General features: G+C 42.3%; 1 protein-coding gene across 3 annotated transcripts in view; it reads left to right on the top strand.

The window, feature by feature from the left end:
• Positions 1-21,043, top strand: part of LOC147885162 (protein NO VEIN-like) — a 167,722-nt gene that overhangs the window by 52,138 nt on the left and 94,541 nt on the right. For all 3 annotated transcript variants that reach the window (XM_087397678.1, XM_087397676.1, XM_087397679.1), the window contains 6 exons: positions 8,788-9,250; positions 9,495-9,614; positions 11,382-11,550; positions 15,219-17,059; positions 17,204-17,416; positions 17,871-20,210. In XM_087397678.1, coding sequence (XP_087253804.1) covers positions 8,788-9,250; positions 9,495-9,614; positions 11,382-11,550; positions 15,219-17,059; positions 17,204-17,416; positions 17,871-20,210 — 5,146 coding nt within the window. The remainder of the gene's footprint in view (positions 1-8,787; positions 9,251-9,494; positions 9,615-11,381; positions 11,551-15,218; positions 17,060-17,203; positions 17,417-17,870; positions 20,211-21,043) is intronic.

Here is a 21,043-nt window from a genome sequence, read left to right as displayed (position 1 = left end):
TCACAGGTGCCCAAGAAGTGCTACATGAGTCATTCTTTGGTTGGGTACTTTGCTGATTTTATTTTGGAGCTTTGAAAAGCTTTGTGAATGCCATCTGGAAACCACTCAAAGAGAGTGCAGTTGGGGTGCAGTGTGATTGCATCTGGACAGCCAATGGAATTGCACTCGGAAAAGAGAATGCCTTTGGGTTGAGCCTATGGGTTAAGTGCACTTATGTGATGGTGTTCTATGCTTGAAAGCCTTGCGAAGGCTTAGTGAATTGGAGCTGCATGCTCAGTTGCAGGGAAGGTCTCCCAGATGCAACTTGTAATCATTTCACTGTGAAATATAAAGAAATACCGAAAGGGGCGCCACGGTGTTTGGGGCCAATCGGGTGCACTTGTCTATGTCTGTTGAGCAGGGGCATTCTAGCCTCCATTCCTTTTTCAGTGGTTTTGTTTGTGAACAAATGGGTAAATGCCAAATGGTGATCATGCAATGGTTAATGGTTGTGATATATGCTTTGTGAGCTGTAAATAAGTGCTGAAGTGATTAAAGGTTTAGTTCCACTGCCGTCTAAGTGATTAGAGGCCGGTTTCATTGGTTCCATTGCCGGGATACCACACACTCTTTCTCAAGAGGTGGGCCTCGGTAGTTTGGTGGAAGGATATCTTTGCTGCACTTTTTGATAGCTGAATATTACAACCATAAACTTGGTGAGTACCCATGAGCAAGAGAGCTCCACAACTCCTCAAAGGAGAAGGCAGGAAAGCCTTAATGATCCAGCTAGTGTACAGCTGCAGGGAGCACAACAAATCCCTTTTGAGCAGGCCACACATGAAGCTACAACTGAGGTCAACGGTGATACTAGTTCTAGCAGTGAGTCAGATGATGCTACTATGTTGAATGCACAGCTTGCAAGTGCAGTGACTGCTTTGACTCAGCTGGCTCAAAATTTGGCTTAGATTGTGCAAACAAATGCCAAGAAGAAGAAGAAATCAAGAAAGCACAAGCACGGAAAGAGTGAGTACACACATGCATCAGCTTCTCATGGCGGACCGCACACTCATGCATCAGTTTCCCATGAGGGACAGCCATCAAAAATGACTCAGAAAGTGACTTCCAAGAGAGAGGAATCGCCGCCCAAAAGAGCACTTGAGAAAGAGGTACAAAAAGTACATCGAGTGCAACAGTATGAGCAGCCAGCACAAGGCCTTGGTTTGGGTACTTCTACTCCTCAAAATAATAATGTGCAGTCCATAAATGTGGCTCAACCACCTCAGCCATATTTGAGGCAGCAACCTGAATATTTTGGTACAGATTCTATCTTTGATGCTATGTTGATTTCATCGCCAATTGGGCATAGAAAGCAAGCCATGTATGACAATGTGGGAATGCAGCCAGGCATGCAAGCCACATCATATGCTCCCATGCCTAATGTTCAGCCAAGCATGGCTCTCCCTAGTGAAGGGAATGCTGCAAATATACAGCCATCTTTGGGACAGCCAATATTAAATGTATATAAAGAATTTAAGGATGGTGGTTCTCATGTCAAGTTTGATACATATAATGGAGTACAGGACAGGTACAAAGCCCTCACATTCCTTCAACAGTTTGATGCTGCATTTCTTGGGGTTTTGTTTACAGAAGCATCCAAGATGAGGAAGGTTGCCACATTTTTGAAAGGCAATGCACTTAAGTGGTACACCAACCTTATGCTTCATGGAGATGCACCTGCTACTTGGCTGGAATTTAAGCAAGTGTTCTCTTCTACTTGGCTTACTCCAACTTTTGAAGTTGAAGTACTTTCACACTGGCATGACTTGTCATACAAACTTTGCAAGAATCTTGATGATTACACCCAGAGGTTTTGGGATGTTTTGCTGCCATTGAGCTCTTACAGGCATGTTTCTTTGAAAGAGCAAATAGAGAGGTACTGTTGTGGATTGCCTAGTGAGCTACGTGATTATTGCATCAAAACCAAGGTGGGTTCTATGACTCAATTAATTGAGAATGCAAGGACAGCATATGCATGGATGCAGAAGAAGAATTTGGGCTTTATGGACACCAAGAAAGAAGACAACAAACGGGCTGCCAAACACCAGGATAAGGACATCAAATCTGAAAATAAAAATTATGGCAAACGACCGTTTCAAAAGGGAGGAAAAGCCCAATTCAAAGCTGGTCAAAGGCGTGGACAGCCTAATAAACAGCCCCGTACCAAGTTATCTGATGAAGAGAAAAAGTCACTCATGGAGCAAAACAAATGTTTTATATGCAAAGGAGAGGGACACCGCTCTTATGATTGCCCATTCAAGAAAAGAGACAGGTCAGGATAAGAATGGTGATAAACAAGCTGATCGGAAGGGCAAGAAGCCTAAACCTTTCGTAGGACTTCTTCCAGATGTGATTGGGAGTTTGCCACATGCACATGATGAAGAGGAAATGAAAAAGACTGAGATGTGCAGAGCATGGGGCAAAATCAGAAATCATAATTGTTTGTTTTTCTTTGATTATGGGGCAAAGGCAAATTTCATAACTTCTGATATGGTAGGAAGGCTTGGCATCAAGCCTGAGGAAATGGGGCCATCCGGCATGTGTGATATGGCCAACCCTGAAGTCAACACACCTGTCACTCCTATCATTGGCAAGTTGAGGATGCATATCCAGGGATATCAGGATGCAGAGGACTTCTACATTATGCCTTTGCCAGAGTGTGATGCTTTGCTTGGGATGCCTTGGATGTACAGGGTGGGGCTGATGTGCAGATGAGAAACAAGAAGATTTCTTCAACTCATAGAGGCAAAAATCATGTACTTGATGTAAAGTTGAAAGGGGAGTCCATCCCTGTAGTTTCAGCTTCTTGTATTTCCAATGTAATAAAGCGTCATATTTCAGCGTACTTGATTTTTGTCAAAGAGGACAGCCAACCAGTTCAGGAAGGCTCTACTCTTTTTGCTTTAGATAGAGAAAGGACTGTTTTTATTTCAGATTTTCAGGATTGTTTTCCAGATGCACTTCCTCAAGAATTACCTCCCAAGAGGCCCGAGGATCATCAAATTGATATAATTCCAGGAAGCTCACTGCCTAATATACCTCCCTATCGTGTCAGTAAGGCACAACAGGAAGAGATAATGTCACAAGTGAAGGAACTCTTGGAAAAGGAATTAATACAGCCAAGTAATTCTCCTTACTGTTCCCCTGTGTTGCTTGTGCAAAAGAAGGATGGCAGTTGGAGAATGTGTATTGATTATAGGGCTTTGAATAAAGTCACAATTAAGAACCGTTTTCCAATTCCACGCATTGATGATATATTGGATCGGTTGGAAGGTTCCTCAATGTTCAGTCGTATTGACCTTAAAAGTGGATACCATCAGATAAGGGTACGGCCTGAAGATGTCTACAAGACTGCCTTCCGCACTTCATTTGGCTTATATGAGTTCCTTGTGATGCCTTTTGGTTTGACTAATGCACCTGCCACTTTCAATAGAATGATGGACAGAATTTTTAGAGCACACAGAAAGTTTGTGGGCACTTTCTTCGATGACATCATTGTGTTCTCTAAAAATGAGCAGGAGCACAGGAAACACCTCACTATTGTGTTTCAAGAGTTGAAAAGAAACAAGCTATTAATAAACACCAAGAAAAGTGAGTTCTTTATGCATGAGATTCATTTTCTCGGTCATGTAGTGTCAAAGGATGGAGTCAAGATGGATCCTGCAAAAGTTGAGGCCATAAGGAGTTGGCCAATTTTGGAAAATCTGCATGAAGTCAGAAGCTTTCTTGGGTTGTGTTCACACTATCGGAGGTTTATAAAGTACTTTGCAGAAATTGCTTCTCCCTTGCATGCTTTACAAAAGAAAGCTGTACCGTTTCAGTGGGGACCAAAGGAAAATGCAGCTTTTGAAGAGCTGAAGCAAAAGTTGTGTTCTGAATCCGTTATTATCTTGCTCGATCTTGCAAAACCCTTTGCTGTAACTTGTGATGCATGTGGAAACAGCATAGGAGGCACTTTGATGCAGGATGGCAGAGTGGTTGCATATGAGACTAGAGTTATCAAAGATGCTGAATTGTACTTGCAGCAGACATACGAGAAGGAAATGTTAGCAGTGATACATGCTATGACCACATGGAAACATTACCTTCTTGGAGCTGATTTTTATGTGCAGACAGATCATCAGTCACTTAGATATTTTCACGCAGAGAAAATTACCTTAAAAGCACATGAGATGGGCTAACTTCCTCTCAATGTTTCATTTTCAAATTGTACATGTGCCGGGTAACAAAAATGTTATGGCTGATGCACTTTCCAGGAAACTATAGCCTGAAGCAGTCTCCAAGAAACCCAGTGTTTCAGCAGTGAGCATTGCTTACAACAATGTGTTAGATGTGATGAAAGATCAGTATGTTAATGATGCTGATTTTTCAACTATTTATGATCAGCTTTCTGAGGGTCAAAGGCATGATCACTATATGTTGGAAGAGGGTTTCATTTTGATGCATGGACGACTCTGTGTCACTGATCAGATGCGACAAAAAGTCATAATGGAAAGTCATGCTCCTTCATATGCAGGACATAGGGGAATTACAGCAACAATTACAGCAGTGGAGCAATACTTTTATTGGCCATCTTTGAGGAAAGATGTGGAAGAATATGTGAGAACATGCATGGTTTGTCAGAAAGTAAAGTTTGACAGGCAGAAGGCACCTGGGTTGTTACACCCTTTGCCAATTCCGGATAGACCATTGCAAAGCATAGCTATGGATTTTGTGTTTGATCTTCCACGTACTCCTACTGGACATGATGGATTGTGGACAATAATTTGCAGGTTTAGCAAACAAGCCCACTTTGTGCCAGTAAGAAAGAAAATTACAGCAGATCAAATGGCCAAATTGTTTTTGCAGCATGTCTTCAAGTATCATGGGATGCCTGAATCCATAATTAGTGATAGAGATCCGAGGATGACCAGCCTCTTTTGGAGAGGACTGTTTGAAAATATGGGCACTACGCTGAATTTTTCGTCATCTTTTCACCCTCAGTCTGATGGACAATCGGAGCAGGAAAACTCTACCATATTGGATATGTTTAAATGCTATGTCTCAGACCACAAAAGCAAATGGGAGCATTATTTGCCTTTGCTGGAATATGCTTACAATAATACGGTGCACACATCCACAGGTAAAGCATCTTTTGAAATAGTGGAAGGTGCCAGGAAGATACCTCCTATTTTGCATACAAAAGAGAAAATCTTCGAAGCTGATCGTTTTGTGGAAAGCCTTGAAGAGGCTTACAAGAAGATCAAATATGCCTTGCAAAGAAGTCATGACAAGCAGAAAAGAGCAGCAGATAAGCATCGCAGGGAATTGGTATTCACAGAAGGTGATTGGGTTTTGCTGCGTTTTCAGAAGGCAAGGCTGAAAAATAAAAAAGGCAAGGAAATGTTGTACACAAAGCTGAACATGCGTTACTATGGTCCTTTCCAGGTTTCTGAAAAGATAAACGAGGTAGCTTACAGGCTGAAGTTGCCTCCGCATTGGAAGATACATAATGCCTTTCATGTGAGCTTATTAAAGCAATATCATGGAGATATTCCGGAGGATTTACCTGATGAGGTGCAACCTGAAGTGGAAGAACAGGGGATGAACTTCTGGTCCCAGAGCAAATTAGGAAGGTGAACTGGCAGATTCACTTGGGATATTGCAGCTTTATCTTGATGCTTTCCAATTAGAGCCGACTGCGGTCCAGGCTCCTACAGGTAGTTTAGCAGAGCGAGCGTCTAGAGCATTACCTGGTGTTCGAGAGGGAGGTAGCACCTCCACTCCCTCAGTACAGACGGGCTCACTCTGATTTCATGAGGTCGCTTGATGACACTGTATGTTTCATCCGAGATACTGAGCTGACAGTATTTCTGCTGTGAGACTTCATGATATTGATGCATCTTGACTAATAATCGCCGAGGATCACATAGATTTTGAGCAGTGTATATGGATGGATGCATGCCTCTCCTAGCCATATTTTCACTTTCTCTATATACTATAGCTGCGGCTTTCTTGTATACTCTTTTATGCTATATTTCATGCTCGCTTCTATGTTTTGGGGCAGCAAACTGTGGTTTGCTGTTTCAAGAGAGGGGTATGTCACGGGGGCGTGAAATTCTAAGTACTTTAATGTACTACAAGACCGTGACAACTTTGGTTTTAAAAGTCCAAGGGTGGGCTTAATAATGTGTAATTAAACGCGGCATGGTGCCTAGCACATAAGCGTAATTAATCCCTAGGCCCAAAGGCATTCCAAGGAATTAAAAGAGTGGTTGTTGGAAAATGATGATGTGGCATTTTTAATGGGTCCCCTAGAGAGCCATGTACCTTCAGTGGCCCCCCTAGAGTTCCAGGTGGCTCTAGTGCCTTCTACATGCTCCTTTGGCATGACCTTCCTGGGCCTTCTAAACTTCACATGTGTGGTTTTCTCTCTCATCTTCTCCCTTTGTTGAGATTTTGGATTGGTTTTTCAGCCTCCTTCAGCTGAATTCCGTTTTTCTTCATAACTCCTCACCCGTTTGGATTCCTCGACTTCCATTTGGCCTGATGGCTTCCCCTCTGCCTCCCCTTCGTAGTGATATGCTTTTCCCTCCGTGCGTTTGGTAGAACGGGCAGAGCTGAGCACTTCTTTTGCTGGTCGAATTTGCAAAAGTGGCTTTTTCTGGACCTTTTTGCTTCTATTGCCTCCTGGGCCTCTCCTCTTGCAAAGCTACAGCTTTCTGTTGAATTTCGAGCGGTCCCACGCGCTGGTTGACTGATTTTTCTCAGTTTTGGAGGACTTTCCGGCGATGAAACTTCTCCAAAATCTTCTCAATGTATTCCTCTCTGAAGCACGCTTGTTTTGAGCCCAAAAACTCCCACTTCTTCGCGACAGAAGTGCTTCTTTTCGCATTTTTCAGTGGAATTCTTGCTGGTCGGCTCTTGTAAATGCTCTTTCTTCATGCCTTTGCACTCCTCTTTGGCTGAGAATGCAATTGGGCATTGGCTACTATGTCCTCTTGGCGATTGAGGACTTGGTTCGAGTTTTTAGGGCTTGGTGAGTTGTGATTTTGCTACTGCAATTTCTTTTTGCCATAAGCTATTGGTTGGCCTCGTGTGCCGCCTCTTTATTGGCTCACAGGTGCCCAGGCAGTGCTACATGAGTCATTCTTTGGTTGGGTACTTTGCTGATTTTATTTTGGAGCTTTGAAAAGCTTTGTGAATGCTATCTGGAAACCACTCAAAGAGAGTGCAGTTGGGGTGCAGTGTGATTGCATTTGGACAGCCAATGGAATTGCACCCGGAAAAGAGAACGCCTTTGGGTTGAGCCTATGGGTTAAGTGCACTTATGTGATGGTGTTCTATGCTTGAAAGCCTTGCGAAGGCTTAGTGAATTGGAGCTGCATGCTCAGTTGCAGGGAAGGTCTCCCAGATGCAACTTGTAATCATTTCACTGTGAAATATAAAGAAATACCGAAAGGGGCGCCACGGTGTTTGGGGCCAATCGGGTGCACTTGTCTATGTCTGTTGAGCAGGGGCATTCTAGCCTCCATCCCTTTTTCAGTGGTTTTGTTTGTGAACAAATGGATAAATGCCAAATGGTGATCATGCAATGGTTAATGGTTGTGATATATGCTTTGTGAGCTGTAAATAAGTGCTGAAGTGATTAAAGGTTTAGTTCCACTGCCCTCTGAGTGATTAGAGGCCGGTTTCAGTAGCTATTATGTTGACTTGTACTTTCACTTTCCATTACCTTCAATAGACGCACTATTTGTATCTATCCCTATTTGTTGCTCCCTTGTATCATGGGTAGACCTTTTTGGAGCCAATAAAAACAAAGATTCCCCACTCCTACTTAACTAGTAAGAACTGTTATCTACAAATTGAAGTTTGTCCCAAAATGAACTATCACTCCAATTTCTGCAGTGCGTCTCAAATTTCCCAACGTTCAAAGAATATCTGAATGAAACGATTTTTCAGGGGAGATATGATCATGAACCGAATCCAAAATTACAGATTATAACGAAAAGCCCCAAATTTTAGATTTTGACTAAATTTGAAGGTTAAGTTTTATTGGAAGAAACGTTGAAAAATCCTACATGATCAGGCAATCGCGGTGTAAAAAAGGGGTCAATAAGCCAAATAAAGTGTAGATTAATATAATTACACCTAAATCGCAAAAGTAGGCAGAGTCATTAAGCAGAATATGGTTTTGCACCTTGTTGAGAACCAACTGCCCAAAGCTCATGGCTGACAAGTGGCAGAACAGGATCCTTGTCAATTAGAAAACAGAAAGAAAGCTCTGGAGTGTTCGTGCCTTGGACCAATGTGGCTCCTGTCCTGCAATATAACCGGGCTTTACTGATAGGGTGCTTAATCATGGCAAGTGATGGATTGATATGCCATCTCCAACAATTGCTAAATGCATCTCGTGCCCTTTTCTGTTTAGACTGCAATTTAAACTCATGATGCCTTCAAACTCATCTGGATCGGTTTGTTGTTGAATTGATGTCAAGTCGACTTTGTGGACATGGGAATGCTAATCAGTCTCTTAGGTGTTTTCAAATTTGAAGATAAACAATTATTTATATTTGATGCAGGATCCCCCCCCCCCCCTTTTTGAATTTGTGATCAGATTCACCTATACTTAGGCCTTTAGCATTAGATCCCATTGGCTTCTTGAATGAGTGCACATGTAAATGCTAGCAACGAATACATTAGAGGGCTATTTCATTTTTTGCTTTTTGCTATGAATGGGCGATCTGTGTGCTCACTTGAGTATTCTTCCAGGATGTACATGTCATTTATTCGCCGGGAGAAAAAGGCAGAGAAAGAAATTGCTACTCGTAGAGCAAACTTGGCCACAGCTAAAGAGTATGCTGCTAAACAAGTCCAGGAACCAAGCATCAGCCAGCGGGTGGACTCGTTTCTTGCTGCAACAAGGATGGAAAATGCCATTGATCAAGCACGCCATATTTATTTAAGCTCAGATGGTGATGTATCTGGTGATGCAAAGGAAACCAAGTCAAGTGATGTTTGTAATGCTAACCAAAAAGGTTTTGCCTCCAGCCAACGTCAATCAATAAGATGTCCTTATCCTTCAGCAGCAGAGGAGCGTGTTAGATTGCTTTCAAAGTTTCCTGCACCTCCTTATCCTGAGACATCAGATTCTGAGTACACCATGTCAAGACAGGATTTGGGAGATTTTATTGCTGCTTGGAAAGGAATCTGTCATGAACACTCGATATCGGAGGTTTGCGTTCATAAGGAGCTTGCTGATCGTGTTTATTAAAGTCTGAAGTTGTCATGATTGTAAAGAGTGCTGCAGCTTTTTGACTTCAGCTGGAGAAATTTTGCCTGTTAAAGATGCTATGAGCAGTACATTACTGATCAATTGAAACTCTGTAGATGAATCCAAACCTTACATTAAAGAAACCCCCCTCCCCCCTTTACCCCCCTGAATGTGTCTATGGCTTGTTTCTGTATTGAATGTGTAGGTACTTACAAGAATGCTCAATACTTACCCAGATGACAAGCTGAAGTTAGGTACAAAGAAAAAGAAAAAGCTGGGACGGCTATTCAAGCTTTATCCTGCCATTGGGATTCTCAATGTTGCGGTAACTGAACTTCAAGCTTTATGCTGTGATTGGGATTCTCAATGTTCAGTTTTCGTGCACGGTCTTTGAATAAAGATGAACATGGTCTGTTGAACGAAAATGCATTTTCTTCTTCTTTTGTAATCAAATTGACCTAAACTGAAACTTCTTGAGAATGGTTTTTCTCTATTATTATTATTTGCTTCTTTGTTCCCATGCATCAAACCATTTTGCCCACTTCAAGCATGTTTGCATGTGTGGGGTGGGATTGTGACAACAAATATTATGTGCTCATGCCTAATTTACAAAAAAGGAAGACTCTTTTATATGCAGATGTGCTTAAGGCTGTAGCTTGTCTTCCAATTTCGTAAATAATATTGCATAAACAGCATGTGCTTCAACTGAGTAAAATCTTCAAACCGAACTTTTTTAAAGGATGTCATCGAATGAAGTGTGGAGATGGTTCAATATCTAGGTTGGCTAGGAGAATGTGTAGCGAAAATGTTGGTGTGGTCTGACTACCATTGCTTGTTTCATTGATAAGTTCTGCCTAGCATCATGAGGGCTTGCCAATTGGAACAAATCAAAAGGTATTTGGACTGGTGCTGAGCAGGATACTCCAGTGTTGGGAGTTGACAGAGACTTCATCTGGGTGCCTAGAGGCACCTCCACCAAAGATTTGGGCTTTCAAGTTGGTATTGATGTGTCTCTTGCTCAAGTCCCTTCATCATCCATTTGCAAGTACTCTTTCTTTCTCTCTCAGCTTGTTGTTTGCTCTTGCATTCCATTCCACTCCATTGCTGCCCACACCCAACAGATGCAGGGTAGAGGAGATGCGTGAGGGGAGGGAGGATGAGATAGAAGCTAAGGAGAGGGCTGGAAGGCTATACGAGGAGGAGCTGCTGAGCTCCAGGTTCTGGCAAGAGGGTTCAAGAGGTTTCTGTCTCATGTGTCTCTTGCTATGTCAAGCTCACATTTTCCCTTTAAGGACTCTAAGCGATCACTTTGTAGTCTACTGATTCAATTGTAGCTGTGGCTAAAGGCATTAACTGCCACATGGGTCACCCTTGCAACATCTTAAGTGCATGGAACTTCTGCATAAGCTCATCCCATCTTGTGTTTCGACCCGTAAGCTCAACTGACTATATTACCACTTAGATATCCTTTATCAGAGGTAGCTCTAACTGAGCATCACAGCAGCTACGTGTGCATGCCTTCAAGGCATGGATCATGGAGAAGATCTATGTCTCATAAGCTGAGAACTTTGCTCATCAAAGTCTAGCTCTTGATGTTTAAAAGAAATGGGCCAGCCACCTTGGAGCAGCACTGCTGCAAGAACAAAACCACTGGCCTGTGTTTAATGGCTTGTTTGAATTTGTCACTTTTGATATTGCTGCCGTGGAGGCGACAAGAAGTGTGGGCATCACAGCAGCTATGTGTGCATGCCTTCAAGGCATGGATCATGGAGAAGATCTATGTCTCATAAGCTGAGAACTTTGCTCAACAAAGTCTAGCTCTTGATGTTTAAAAGAAATGGGCCAGCCACCTTGGAGCAGCACTGCTGCAAGAACAAAACCACTGGCCTGTGTTTAATGGCTGGTTTGAATTTGTCACTTTTGATATTGCTGCCGTGGAGGCGACAAAAAGTGTGGGCCAAGAAAACTTCGTGTGTGATTAGCTTTATTATTTCTGTGAATGCTAGCAGGAGCTGTGTAAGATTGGATATATTCTAGTCTTATGAAGGTAGATCTAAAGAAGTGATTGTTACTGCTATTTGGAATTTGACAGGTGTTGTCTATGAAAGCTGGACATTGGGATAGCCTTTATGATGCCTTTAAAGATGCAGTTATGGAAAATCCCTATGAAAGCAAGGGAATCACTGCAGAAGATCCTGAGAGGATAGAGATTGCAATGGTGACAGCCAGACAACCAACATCCAAAGAGCTTGATCTCAAAGGTAAGGCTATTTCACTGGTGGAGAAATTTTTGTTTTTTTATAGGTTCTCTTGCAAAACAAGGTTTTGTTTTTCATGTCAAAGTAGCTTTACTTGCACTCTGATTATGGAGTACGCAATTGTATTTACTGCTTTGGGCCATAAACGATTAATATATTCCTAGCCTTATCCATACTTGGCAGGGTTGCCATTCTTTACGCCAGTCTATTTGGCAGTTGATGCGGAAGCACATTTTTTTTTACACGCAAAAAGTAGTGCTAGTTATATTGCTTGAAAACGAGAGTACAAGAAGACCTAAAGGCCAGCGGGCTGTGATCACAAAACGGATACAGCCCGTGGTAACAAAATATAAAAAATTACAAGCCTCTCAGGGCATAATCATCTGAGTGTGGACAAACAGCCACGGTGGGGGCGAATGCGGAAGCACATTCCCTGCCCAGAATGACCTGTTCATCGATTATTTAATGTGATTCGCTTCCTTTGTGCTGTGGAAACACTTGTGTAGATAGTAGTTCTCAGACAAGCTCCAGGTTGCTCTAGGCTAGAATCTCATAACTTGATAGGAACAGAAAGGTGCATAGATCTTCGTGCATGCAAGTAAGCATTTTTTCTCTCTGAAAGTTCATAATTGAAGTGGATCGTGGAATGTACATGAAGAGGAATTCAGATGCTTTCAGCATTATTGCACTCTATGTGGATGAACAAGCACAACAAGCAACTGATCAAAGTAGGTCAAAGTCAATCTTTGTCAGAACTTTGGGATGCATGATCTAGGTTTATTGCATTATATTTGGGGTGTGCATTAAGGGGAATCACATCACACATGAGGCACACCAACCAAGAATTACGTTGAACATAGCTTGGTTTATGTTGATGCTCAACTAATGGCATAATCGGTATACATGGTTGGTTAGGGTCAAATTTACCCTCGGGGTTAAAATCAAGGGTTAAAAAGTTAATAGGTTGGATTCTACAAGTGGTACTCAAACCCCTAGTCGGAGAGTCGTGCTCCATCCCCTAGCATTAGGATTAGATCCATCTTAGGATTATGCTTCCCTACAAGAAAGCATGTATTGTTAGAAACATGGTGAAAGGAGAGAGAGAGAGAGAGAGAGAGAGAGAGAGAGAGAGAGAGAGACTTAGGGTGTGAGGATTATGCTTCCCTACAAGAAGGCATGTATTGCTACGAACATGGTGAAAGGGGAGAGAGAGAGGGAGAGAGAGAGAGAGAGAGAGAGAGACTTAGGGTGTGAGGATTATGCTTCCCTACAAGAAGGCATGTATTGCTACGAATATCAAGAGGAAATACTGCTCAAATGAAGACATGAAGAAGGCTTTCATTCATTCATCAAGTATATCAAGACAACTGAAGTACAAGCCTTATGTAGGCTACTCACTCACACACTAGCACCTAGTGTATATGGGATAAGTCCCATGATGACACGTGGCACTCACACAAAGCTCACACACATAGACTAGTACTAGATCACCTAGTACTACAGACCAACACTTCACACCAACACACTCTTGGACTATGATATCTCCAACACCCCCCTTCAGAGCAAAGAGTGTGAGATCCAACACGCAAGAGTAGACCGATCCCCCCTCCACTGCAATGCTGCAAAGAGCAAGTCCAACTAGCACTTTGAATTGGGTAGTTGATACCATCAACTAAAGTAAAACACAATACAATCAATTTTGGGGGACAACCCAGGGCAGAGGACCTCTTATTGACTCCAAAGACATTCAATTTAGAGGGACAACGCAAGGCTGAGAACCTTTAACTCAAACGTAGAAATATTTTCATTCATTTTATGCATAGCAAGGGCAACCCATGATCTCGAAGTAGCTACTGCACAAGAGTGTGCACATCCTGATGCGAAGAGGTATGTCGGTGAAGAACTAGGCTTGGATACCCTCGAATGATGTGTCGATGAAGTCCATAGGAGCAGCTACCAAGGGAGATCATGTCATGACTCTCAATGTGCCGATCGGAGAGTCACCGAATGCGAAGATCTTCAAATTTGAGCAATTAATGCCCAAAGGAGGCAAAATGCCCAAATGAATGTACAAGATAGTAATGAAATTACATGAATTTTGAGAAATCCCCAAATGTCTACATGAAAGAGACTTCAATACAGCTCAGGGGATGCGAAATACAGAAATGCCCTAAAATTCGAAAATTAGGGTTTAGCAGAAAATTAGGGTTTGGAAAAATTTGGGGCTTTTCAAATTTTCTTGCAGTAGAGTGTTCTTGCAACACTCAGTAGCCCTCAAATCATAAAAGCTCTAAACATTTTGGAAGATCTGAGAAGATATTGCAAAAATCAACTTTTAGGGTTTTCGGGACAGTTAGAGGTCTGAAATCTGCATGGAGCAAGTAGTGGGCTGGAGTAGAGGCGAAGTCAGCACCTCCAAAACGTCGTGAGCAGCAGCTGCTCCAAAGCATGAACTGTTAGGGCAAGTCGTACGACCTGTACGGCAGCTGGCAGATCATACGTTCAGTCGTATGGCAGCTACGCAGGCAGATGCAGCAGACCAGGCAGTTGTATTGATGACTGGTATGGCAGCTACGTAGGCAGATGCAGCATGTCATACGGTCAGTCGTACGGCAGGGGCAGTTGTACGGAGGGCTAGTTGTGCGTCACATCGGTAGAGCTGGTATGGGCAGTACGGAGGCAACAACACCAAACGGACCAAATTGTGTGGTGGGTGCAGCACATGGCAGTACGTCAGATCGTACGCTGTACGGCTGCAAGAAGAGGCGGTTATGGAGGCAGCCTATGGAGGTTCTAGGTGGGCAGGTAGGAGTGCAAAGGGCTGCAAGGGAAGGAGGCAGAACTGAGGGGGCTGCAAGACATAAAAGAGCTTGAGCTAGAGTGATGAATTAGGGTTAGGGCAAGGGTGACGTGGTAGCTATGGAAGGTGGCTCTGATACCATGTTAGAAACATGGTGAAAGGAGAGAGAGAGAGAGAGAGAGAGAGAGAGAGAGAGAGTTAGGGTGTGAGGAAATAATGCTCAAATGAAGACATGAAGAAGGCTTTCATTCATTCATCAAGTATATCAAGACAACTGAAGTACAAGCCTTATGTAGGCTACTCACTCACACACTAGCACCTAGTGTATATGGGATAAGTCCCATGATGACACGTGGCACTCACACAAGACTCACACACATAGACTAGTACTAGATCACCTAGTACTACACACCAACACTTCACACCAACACACTCTTTGACTATGATATCTCCAACATTAAAGTGTTTGCTTGTCTTTTGGCCTCTGGTAAGAGCTCTGTGTGTGACATATTTTGTGTAGTATATTTTTACACTCCTCTCTCTTCATAGATAAAGCAAATATTTTGTGCATTATATTTTGCTTTCCTCTCTCTACATCTAGTACTAGAAATATGAGAGGATAAAAACTGAATCGGAGCATTTGCATCCCTAGCTAGTTGTGTAAAGAAATCAGCCTTTAAAGCAAATTTGCTGCTACAAATCATAGAGAGATGTATTGTGATGTTCATTTGAAGTGCACCCAATTTGTAATGTATTCAATATGATAAAGATGATCATAATCTCATATAGCTTGTCAATCACCCAGCTATTTTTATGTTTTGCAAATCTTCTCATACAGACGGGTTTGTTATCACACACATTTACATTGCAGGTTCGAATGCAAATCAAGGAGGTCCAAGTCTTGATAAGGTATTGGAAGAAGTTGTTCATATCTTTGGTGAGATTTGCAAGGAAGTTGACATTGTTCTTAGCACGCCCAGATTGGGGGCCTCTGATGAAGAGAGATGTTGTGCCTTACTGAAAAGAATGACAAAGTTTGAAAAGGAGCTGGCTCAACGTTTCTCTTTGAAAGACTTTTCTTGCTTGATGTTTGGAGGTTTTTCAGAATTCATTGAACGGAATTGGGATAGTATTTCAAAAGAGATATTAGGTATTTTTAGGAGCACTGCCCGGAGAAGACATTGGGAAAAAGTTTTCCCTGAACAACGTGCCCGGTGTTTTATTTCTCAGGCCAAGTTGGCTATTGGTGAAGGAAATGATTTAACTGAGAAGGAATTCTTGCAGCTTTTTTGTAGACAATTTCATTTGCAGGATGTGGATGAATGGTGCTTCCATTTATTGGAGAACTGTGTAAAGCCTTTGCATGATGGTATTATGTTGAATTCCTCCATCATCTTTTCTTCTGCTCTACTTGCAACTAAAGCAAAGGCTCTTCAAGGTTCAGAGATGGGTGAGATTTCAAGAATTGAAGGTAAAGAGTTTGCTGAAGTGCAAGCAATGCATCGAGTCGGTTTGCTTGGGAGTGTGACGAGTTCTGATGCTAAACATTGTCTGATGAGGGCACCCATGTTGTGTAACCTTATACAATGGTCAGAATGGGATTCTGTTTTTGCACCCACCCTGGGTCCATTTCTTGACTGGCTGGAGAAAGAAGGTCCTATTGGGGGTTTAGTATGCTTGTTAACAATTGATGGGTTAATTCTCCGCATTGATGGATCTGCAACGGTTGATAGCTTTTTGGCTGCTGCTGCAAAGGGCTGTGGGGAACAGGCAGCAGTACAATTTATCTCAATATTGGCAGTGTATGGAGGGGTTGATTGTGTTCCTCAAGCTCTTCTCAAATCTCATGCTTCACATGCGATGGAAATACTAGTGGGAAAATCTTACACAGGTGGTAGAATGAAAAGGAAACATCCTACTATCATTGAAAATAAGCGGGTCTTGAAAAGGGCCAACTATTATGCATCTGAAGGTACAGATTCTTGGTCAAGCTTCTCTCCTGAGCCCCCTACGAACTATAAAGATTGTAAATTGTATGACAAACATTGGGAGGCGCTTCAGTTTGTCTTCGACTTTCTTTGTTTTGTGCCTTCAGAATTTGTTGTGTTTGCTGCCAGTGTGATTGTTCCAGCATTGTTTGGAATTATTCCTAGTGCTGCAACAGCTATGCTTGATTTTTGTGTCATTCCTGAACATCGGGTGAAGCTGCATGAAATTGGCATGGCCTTAGGGATCAAAGAATGGGTCAGCGACTTTCGCTCCTTGTTGGTTGCGCCAGGCATATCTTGTAATTCAAGTGCCGAAATACTGTCAGAACTCCCTGTGCAGGATGGAACTGAGGTCTTGCTGTCAGAAACTTGCAGCTTGAATGATCCTGAAAAGGACAATATGGATACTTCTGGTAACATGGCAGCAAATAAGCAGATATTTGTTGAGAGTGGAGCTGCTGGCTCGACAAATCCAGCAACGGAGTCATCCAAAGAAGGCACTGCCACATCAGAGGGTGTTGAATCTGTGCCGCATCAAAGTAAACTTGAAAAGGATGCAAGAGATCTGATTGCAATGATTCGGAAGGAAGAATTTGGAATGGATCTTGATCTGCATAGCAAGGAGCAGGGTCTTCTTGCAAAGCAGCATGCTCGGATTGGAAGAGCATTGCAATGCCTTTCTCGGGAGCTGTACTCTCAAGACTCACATTTTGTTCTTGAACTGGTATGTAAAGGTCCACATTGTGTATGAACTACGAGACATCCTTTTTTGCAGTGCTTTAAGGTCTATTGCCTTTTCATGAGTTAGAGTAGGTCTTGAAGTAATGGAAGCTGTATGGGTGTTTTAACAGTTTTATGCCACTTTCAGGTGCAAAATGCAGATGACAATCAGTATTTGTCAGGGTTGGATGCTATGCTGGTATTTGTGCTACAGAGTAAAAGAATTGTAGTGATCAACAATGAATGTGGCTTCACTCCAGCTAACATGAAAGCTTTGTGTGACGTGGGCAGCTCTACAAAGTCTGGGTCAGCAGCTGGTTATATTGGTCACAAAGGCATTGGTTTCAAATCAGTTTTCCGTGTATGCCTTATCGTTTCCTTTATCTATTGCAGACTTGTTTCTTGTTTCTTCTTTCAAGTTTAATAATCAAGACTAAAAAGCACAAGAATGCTCTCTTTTTCTCTGATTCCAGTAGATTTGTATCCCTTGCAGAATCTAGTTGTAGCCTGTTTTGCGCTTCAATAATAAATTCTAGAGCCACAAAACTTGAATTCTAGAGGCTAATCCTTGCAATCTTGGAAATGTTCTGGCATCCCCGAGGTTTGTGATTATTAGTAGTATGTGATCATGGAAATTCACCTCTAGAATTTGTAAACCGCAGCACTACTGAGGTTGTGGTTGCTAAATGTCCATGCACGTTTCTGGTGTAAAGTTTTGCAGTTTTTTGGCTTGCCTGACCTTTTTGCTATAAGCTAAGTGTAGTTGAGCTTTCTTTCTAAGCATTTATATTTGCAAGGAATGTTGGTGATTGTAGGTAACAGATGCTCCAGAGATACACTCAAAGGGTTTCCATGTTAAGTTTGATGTATCTCATGGAAATATAGGCTTTATCCTTCCTACTGTGATACCACCTGTCATTGATTGGCATTCGATTGATGAAGTTTTATCTGCAACAGAAAATTTGACTGGGCATGAAAAACAAAGATGGAATACATGCATGATTCTACCACTCAAACGTTCAGTTGTGGAAGGGCCCGAGATTGAGCTATTGTCATCAAAATTGAGCGATATCCAACCGTCTCTCCTCCTTTTTCTACACCGTTTGTGTATTATCACAATCAAAGATGATCTCACAGGTTCAATACGTGTTATGCAGCGACAGGATCTGGAAGATGGTCTTGTGAGAGTATTAGATGGAGGGAACTGCGCTACATGGTTAGTTGTTAAACAGAAGTTTGATGCTGCTGTTGCGCGCCCAGGAGTTGAAACAACAGAGATTGCATTGGCGTTCCCTCTACATGAGGTTTCTGTTGGGGTTTATGAAGCCTGTAATGAGCATCAGCAAGTATTTTCTTTTCTTCCATTACGCTCATATGGGTTGAAGTTTATTGTTCAGGGGGACTTTATACTGCCTTCCTCACGTGAAGAGCTGGATACAGACAGTGCATGGAACCAGTGGTTACTTTCAGAGATACCAATGGTATGTGTCAAAGCAGTTGAAGTACTGAAAGAGTTATCTTGCTTTAAACAAAATCCTGGGAAAGCTGCCTCCATTTTAATGAGCTTCATCCCATTAGAGGGTGAACTGCAAGGTTTTTTCTCTTCGTTGCCACGCATGATTTTGGCTGGTCTTCGTGCAAGCCAGTGTTTGCCAGTTGAAGGTAAGGAAGGTGAATGGGCACTGCCATGTGTTCTCCTTGGAGGATGGACCGAAGCGTCCAGGAGACTACTGCCTGATGTACTTGTGACGGAACATTTGGGTCTTCATTATCTTCACAGGGATGTAGTTATCAATCTTGCTCTAGCATCTGGGTTAGGGATTCAGATGTATGGATTACGGGTGCTCATATCATTTATGGAATCTTTATGTGCAAGGAAAGAGGAATTGGAATCACTGGGGCCAAGATGGATAGGTGCTTGGTTGGTTGCCCTTCACAAGTGCTTTATTAGTGAATCGCAACAAGCCCCTTACTTTTCTCAAGGGAGAACTGAAGCTGAGGAATTGCGGAAATTGAGACATCTCTCTTTTATCCCTTTGTCAAATGGGACATATAGCTCAATGGAAGAAGGCCCTGTGTGGCTACCCTGTGTTGATGCAGGGTCTGTTGATGAAACAACTACTCTCTTAGAAGATTTTCCTTTACTTTACTCTGAGTTGAGAACCATCCATGCTTCGTTACTAGATCCTTTAAATATAGAAAGGGACGGTCCTGATTTCAATTGTAAAGAAAATGATTATTCAATTTTGGAATCAGAGAATAGAAGTCTTGTATGCTTAATGCTCCATCGACTTGGAGTGGGCCAAATAATGGGACATGAATTAGTAACAGCACATATATTGCCTGCCATAAAGAATGATTTTTTTTGGAAAAAGCAGAAGTCTCTTGTTCTGCAGTATTTGGGTTTTGTCACTGTGCACCTTCAGTCCAATTGCAAGCACTGCAAAATAGATCGGGCAAATATCTTGATGCAGCTGCAAAGAAATGCCATCATCGTTACAGACAGTGGCTACAAAATATGTGGAAGTGAGCCTTTACATTTTGGAGTTGATTTTGGTTCTCCTGTCGATGTCAAAGGAATTCTGAAGGGTTTGCAAGTACAGTGGACAGAAATAGATCCTGCTTACCTCCAAGCTTGTCAAGGCTGGCCAAGAGAAGTTGCATTATCGAATTGGCGATGTCTTTTCAAGCAACTTGGTGCAACAGATTTTGTGAAGGTAGAATGTGTTGTAAAGAAGCTGCAAGATAAATCTTCAAGTATTTGGAAAAGTATTGTATGGGAAGGTTGTGATGATAAGGAGGATGTAAGTATACGCGATTGGGAGTGTCCAGAACTGGTTACAATCCTTGGAGCCTTGTGCAATTCGGATCTTTACTTGCCTCAAAAGCTTGTGCAGTGCTCTCTTCTCCTTTCAGCTTTTGATCTCTTGTGGGAGGAGTGCTATTCTGGTTGCATGGTAGCCACATACTGGCGTGACACAGCAGCTACAAAACTTGAGAAAAACACCATGGCTTCATTTATTTTACAGATGAGATCTGTTGCTTGGATTCAGTCAAGCTTTGATCGGAAGCTGTATCAGCCAACAGAACTGTTCTATAGGTGTTCTGCAGTTGAATCGATTCTTGGACAAAACGCACCATATGCCACTCCTCAGGTATCCCTTTGTATGCTTCCATGCTAGATTTTAAGATAAAAATCCTTAAATGTAGTGAGATGGATGCCATGATGTGTTTTGTGTATTAGAAAGGTACAGGCCTTGAACTTCAAGGAATTTTGACCAAGATCTTTTTAATCCCATATTACTCTCTCTTGAATGATAATTTAAAAAGGGGTTGAAGAAAGGGCATCTATCTATTGCATGAAGTTCTAGTAGATTAGTTTAAGGTTTGGCCAGAAAGCTTTACCACAATGGCAATGGAGGATCTATATACTTCATAGCTGTTAATGTAATGAGAACTCCTTATAAATATGTGTGCATGTGCGCACATGCATTGTCACCATGCGTGTGATGCACAAGCAGAAGCAATCTTTCACCAAGAATAGTTCATGCAATAGAGAGGTAAAAGAGAGAAAGTAGGTCTGTTGTTTTACAGCCCAATGAGGCAGAAAATGCATCTCCATGACAAGTAGAATTCTTGGAAACCATTCTCTTGTCTACTGGATGTCAGTAGGTGTCCTTGCACAATTTCTGAGATGGGAGGTGAAAGATCAAAGTGCAAGGGATGAAGTGGGAAGAGAATATGATGATGGAGAGTGGGAGTGGAAAACCCACTTTCATAGCCCATGAGATGGGCAGGGCACAAACAGTCCTAAAGACCATTCAGCGGATCTGGCCAGCCAACCCCAACTGCCATGTCAGCAGCTGCATCAGCAGCTGCTGCCACGTCATCACCATATAGGTCCACATGGCATTTGCCACATCAACAGCCTCTGTGGGTACTGCCACATCAATGCTGTACAATCTGTACAGCTGCCACGTTTCTCACT

The sequence above is a fragment of the Dipteris shenzhenensis genome, chromosome 26, assembly GCF_047967505.1.
Source record: "Dipteris shenzhenensis isolate YYH24624 ecotype China chromosome 26, Dip_SZ_1.0, whole genome shotgun sequence".
In the NCBI taxonomy this organism is placed as follows: Eukaryota; Viridiplantae; Streptophyta; class Polypodiopsida; order Gleicheniales; family Dipteridaceae; genus Dipteris; species Dipteris shenzhenensis.
The sequence above is the reverse complement of the archived record's forward strand: the minus strand, read 5'-3'. Positions and strand labels throughout refer to the sequence as shown.